The sequence below is a fragment of the Megalobrama amblycephala genome, linkage group LG16 (genome assembly GCF_018812025.1).
Source record: "Megalobrama amblycephala isolate DHTTF-2021 linkage group LG16, ASM1881202v1, whole genome shotgun sequence".
NCBI classification, from domain to species: domain Eukaryota; kingdom Metazoa; phylum Chordata; class Actinopteri; order Cypriniformes; family Xenocyprididae; genus Megalobrama; species Megalobrama amblycephala.
Window position 1 is genome coordinate 22,360,234 of NC_063059.1, and position 5,844 is coordinate 22,366,077.

Sequence of the window (5,844 nt, forward strand, 5' to 3'; positions counted from 1 at the left end):
ATATATACAGAGCACATGACATACAGGAACAGTAGGCTAAATAGTGTGCTCGATTTACTATTTTGTTCCCTCGATTTACAAAATTGTGCACATGATTTACTAATTTATTCCTTCAATTTGCAAAATCATACATACAATTTAGTAAATCGTGGGAAAGAAATAGTAAATTGTGAGCACGATCTTGCAAATCGAAGGAAAGAAATACTAAATCATGCACAAAATTTAGTAAATTGAGGGAAAAAAAGTAAATTGTGTGCACGATTTATAAATCAATGCAACGTATTAGTAAATTGTGTGCACAATTTAGTAAATCGAGGGAAATAAATAGTAAATCGTGCGCACGATTTAGTAAATCGAGGGAACAAATTAGTAAATTATATGCTCGATTTAGTAAATCAAGGGAAAGAAATAGTAAATCGTGTGCACGATTTAGTAAATCGAGGGAAATAAATAGTAAATCATGCGCACGATTTATAAATCAAGGAAACTAATTAGTAAATCGTGTGCACGATTTAGTAAATGGAGGGAATTAATTAGTAAATCGTGTGCACGATTTAGTAAATCGAGGCAAAGAAATAGTAAATCTTGCACACAATTTAGTAAATCGAGGGAACAAATTAGTAAATTGTGTGCACGATTTATAAATCAAGGGAACATATTAGTAAATCGTGCGCACAATTTACTTTTTTTCCCTGCATGTCATGTGCGGGGCTCCGTACATTTATACTGTAATATATGTGCAATTTAGAAAAATGAATCATTACATTTTTATGTTAAAATGCCACTGCCATTACCCAGAAACCTACATGAATGATGCTTGAAGAATTTTAGGATTATAGTGTGCTTGAAATGCATGTGCACTGCATATGCACATTTGTGATTCCATCTGATATGTCCAAAGACAAAGCTCACATGTAATGCTACTGATGAATGACGTGTGAATAGAGGCAGATCATCACAGTAAATATGTACCACTTGCTGATGCATTACGTATACGTGAGGGTGGGTGCATGTGCGGAGCAGCTGCTTAGTGTTAGGACCCTGAGCCGTGGCAGATGGGGCAGAGGAAAACCGGGGGTTAGAGATGAGATGGCAAGGCCTGCAGAGCTACCCTCTGTTTATGAGGACTGAAAGGAAATGACTAATTGACCCATGCCGTTTGAATGGAGTAACCGTTGGAAATAATGATACACTATGATTACACGGTAAGGGGCTTGGACTGGTGCCGGTATGTTCTATAATAAGGAAGCGCTATACACATTCCCAAAAACCAAAGTGACCTAAAGTCTTACATAATGCTGCAGTGAAGTCACATTGAGGGAGAAGTTATCTCATCATCTAAGTGTTTGTGTGACTTTGACTCCAGAGTGTGAATGATCTCCTGTTAAAAAACAGGCTTTTTCCAGCTGGACGACTTTAATGTGGTCATGTAAAAGTTTATAGTGAAAAGTAGTTAGCCATTAACTTTGGACAAATGGCTGGTAATCTGGCAAAATTTCCTCAGGTAAAATGAGAGAAGTGCATGATATATCATATAATATATAATATATCATGTTCCTCTTTGGATAAAAGCATCTGCTAAATGCATAAATGTAAATTATGGCATATTTTCTTGTACCAGTCTTATGCGTCAATGTCACCCACTGTATATGCATGACCCTGAAAGGCATTTTAAGACAAGTTAGCAATGAGTTAAAATGCTAAAACGTTAAAAAAAGACACATCTGTATATGACTTGGGCTGTTTATGTGTTCCACCTCTGCTATTTAATTGTCGTTCTGTTTACATGCATCTGATGGATGTCTTTTTTTTGGTTGCACCTCTTGCTGTTTCTATATTATTAGTATATATGCATTAAAATGATTATTTTCAACCCTCATTCTGACCCAGTGTCTGAAATTATCCAATTTGAAGGGGCGGCTCTAATGTTTGTCAGTAAACGGCCACTGTTATTATTGGCAAACATCATTGCATAGGAAACAGCATCAACGGTCACTCCATATTGCACATGAGTTTTGAAAACATTATTTATTTAAAGACAAAGCATTATGAAATTTACTTGCGATTTGTGATGCAGCTACTGTCAGATCCAATTCAGTTAACTGCTTCATCATCTTTCAACAGAAGTTTCTTTGCAAACTCTCCATTACACTGTGCCTCATTTACAAAACAAAATGCTCAGAAAAAAAAAATAAAATAAAATAATGTATATATATATATATATATATATATATATATATATATATATATATATATATATATAATCCTCCAACGTGATATGAGGTGCCATTAAAATATTGTGCAGAGAAGCAAACAAGATGTTTTAAACTGGACGCGTCAAAGCAAACGTTCTTTCACTCTTCCATTTGTCCTGTTGTTGTCAGACTCGAATGCATGGAGTACATCAGAAACCGATGTAAAACTATTTGTCGATGTCTGGCTCTGGAGGAAGTCATATGTAAATGTATTTGGCCATGTGACATCACAAATCCCACAATATCCAAAAGAGCCATTTTTTGGGAACTTGATTAAATGCTTTGATTATAACGAGGAGGATGTTTTAAACTTTGAAACTTGCAGGATGTTATAATATGTCAAAAGATCAAGGCAAATTTGATTTCTCATGTCATGACCTCTTTAAAGTAAAATCATTAGTTATTGTACCAGCCATAATAAGCTGTTGATTTTCGGTTATCAGCCCAGAAATTTCACATTTGTGCATTCTTCTAAAAATGAGGAACACCACATGCAATTTATCATATAAGAGCCAAAAAAACTAGCAGCAAATGGCCTGGACAGGCATTACCTGGTACAGTTTAATGATGTGCGGATGGTCCAGCATTTTCATGATCTGTACTTCACGATAGATCTTCTCCAGGTTTACAGCATCTAGCTGGGTCTTGTCAATGATCTTTATAGCCACCTGTTGAATTAAAGGCACAGAGACACACTTTCATTGGTACGGAGCCTAACGCCTCAAGCTACTCAGTGAAATTCATTAGTCTTGTTGCTGTCAGCAGTGCAAGTCGATCCAGTCTTTGCAAGCCCCAGTGCAGATCAAAGGCAGAATACACTTGAGCAAAGCTAATACACACACCTAAGCGTCTGGTTAACGGCTTGACTACTGAAGTAGGCTAATGATCCAAATTATCTTATCATTTTCCCACAGGCTTTTCATTTTTTGCCAGACAAATGGGAGAAGAACAGGAGTAATTTACCATTTCATAACCACTCGTACCTTAATCCCCCTTCTGACTGTATAATAATGTTCAGGTATGTAAACATAAGCAGAGAAACCATAACCGACTCCACAGTTAAAGACTTTGACCTTTGTTTTATATCATTACAGTGATATAAAACATTTTTGTTATGAAGATTTACGGTATAGTGGTGCTTTAGCATGTTTCTTGATGTTATTTTTAATGCCAAAGTTAGATTTTTTTCTACTGGTCAGATCTAATTTCTGCCCTGCCAACATTTTGTACATCCAAACTGATGACCAGGCAAGCAGGAAAATATTATAATGATATAGTGAATATAAAGATGAAAAGATGGCATATGGTGCCAAAATTTAAAAAAAATGATAATAATTATAATTGATAAAACTGATGATTTCTTTCACACATTTTCAGAAAGACATCATCTATGTTAGTCAGCTAGATAACATTATCTTGGTGAGATTGGAATCAGCAGAATTTGCAAAACAACAAGCCGTATTTCACAGAAATCCACATGTTTACGTTTGCAAGTCATAAAAAACATATGTAAATGATCAACGACTGAAAGAAAATTGGAATGTACTGGAAAGGTGACAGTTCTGTCTACTGGCCTGCTACTCTCTCACACCGACTCCGGGCCAAGATAATGGTAAAACATTACAGTACATCACCCCCTATGAATCAGCTGTCATATGCGTATGTGGTTAGTCATTCTCATTGGCAATAACAGTGACCCAACTGTCCGTTGAATCCATGAACAATGCAGGCAATACTGGAGCAGAAACACAAAGCGGTAGACACATGGTACCAGACAGAGCATGTGTATTCTGAAGAGAGCTCAGAGGGAAAACAGAGAAATCACAAAACACAAGAGAGACTGATGGGAAGCCGAGACAGTGTCATCCCCACAAAAATGAATCCGCCTCAAGGCAGCCATTGCAGAGATGCATCAACTCTGTACAACATAATCCTGTTAAATATCTTAATTCCCTCACATATTGCTCCAATGCTAAACTCTACATCTGCAGACTTGCAGACAGCCTGAAAACCACAGCAGCTCTCAGACAAAGCGTAAATTACAGCTTGCAGCCTCTCACCTATAACACCCTTAACCAAAACTTTACTGCAAAGCAACACAAACACAGTGGCAATGTCAACAGAGGTCACGAACTGTGGATTTTTAAAAATCATTTGATAAAGGCTGCACTCAAAGAGCAAAAATGTAGTGTAAATTGGAACAATGCAAAATTATTGTTTTTTTAAATAATACTTTTCATGACATTTCCCTGATTTCTGTGACTGTGGTGACTCTGTGTCAACTCTGTGTCATGCATTTGGTGCTCAGCAGGGTTTCTTTGCAATGAATGTGAGACAAACATCAGCTCAGGTTTTGTGACGAGATGACATTCATTATCACAAAATCACCCCTTTTTGCTTATGCAACCATTGCATAAATGCATAACAGCATGGCCCACATTAAAAGGGCACTAAACCAGCATAATTTCTTGCTATTGTACACAGCAATTGCATTGACAAATAGTTTCAGACACAATTAAAGCTGACAATGCCTGAATACTCTGCATATTTCCATTGAGGCGTTAGGCTGCTGGACTTGCATTTATCAGTGCATGCAAAGCTGCACAAAGGCTTCATCTAATTGTGGTCAACATACTTTGAACCAGGGTCAGGAAGAAACAAAAACAAAACAAAAAAACTGAAATGTGAACTGAAAAGTGACAGATAAGTTATGTTATTAACATTTATATTATGTAGGTTTGATTATGATTTTATTTTATAATGAAAAACATTAAATATTTTACATAAATGTTGACAAAATGGTTAAAAACATATTTTTGAAACAAAATCAGCCCAGATTAAGTTATAAAACATTCCTAAAAATCAATTCCAGGTTGTTCCTCGAGCAAAACAATTCTGATACCGTTTCAGACAAACAGGTTGTTTATTACCCAAGATGCACAAAACTAGTGTCAGTGTGAGTAAAGCTTTAGAGACTGTAACTTTGTATGTTTTCTGTGCATACACAAGGGTTAGTTCGTGTATTTAGGTTAGCTCATATACTCTCAACTCACCTCTGTCTTGGTTATACGATGTCTTGCCAGTTTTACAACAGCGAAATTCCCCTTTCCAAGAGTCCGTTCGATATCGTAGAAGCCCACTCGGACAGGACCCCTGAGCACTGGCTTTTGGTGACAGTCAGCCATGACCATGCTGTTAGTGAAACACTAGGGTTTGGGGTGAGAAGATAGAGACCTGCCACTTGAGCCTCAAGATAACGAGGTCGGCAGAGGCTAAAACGTGTAGAAATGCCAGCGTGCCGGCCACGGTGCTCGCTGACGGTCCGCTCCAGTCTTACCAGAAGAAGCAGAGTGTTTAGGAGCGCGGCGAAGTGTCACGCCACCTCCTCCAATACAATAGAGCTCTAATATTTCAGCTGTGTTTGCGAGAGTACACGAGTTGACTTGCAGGAGGCATCATGTTCTCTGGTTGACGTGCATTGACGTCAGAACCTATGGGGGTATTTGTACAGGGGGCGGGGCTTCGAAGCACTTCCACACTCCAGTGCCAATTCGTTTCCAAGACGACCAGACCCACCTCTTACGTCAAC

General features: G+C 37.7%; 1 protein-coding gene across 2 annotated transcripts in view; it reads right to left on the bottom strand.

The window, feature by feature from the left end:
- The window catches only part of sik2b (salt-inducible kinase 2b), a 43,024-nt gene extending 37,269 nt beyond the window's left edge, over positions 1 to 5,755 (bottom strand). Inside the window, exons 1-2 of one of the 2 annotated variants that reach the window (XM_048160163.1) lie at positions 5,309 to 5,755; positions 2,807 to 2,923 (exon numbers count right to left, since the gene is read on the bottom strand). In XM_048160163.1, coding sequence (XP_048016120.1) covers positions 2,807 to 2,923; positions 5,309 to 5,446 — 255 coding nt within the window. In that variant the 5' untranslated portion in view covers positions 5,447 to 5,755. The remainder of the gene's footprint in view (positions 1 to 2,806; positions 2,924 to 5,308) is intronic. The other variant, XM_048160162.1, reaches the window with a different exon arrangement.
- Positions 5,756 to 5,844: the final 89 nt, after the last annotated feature.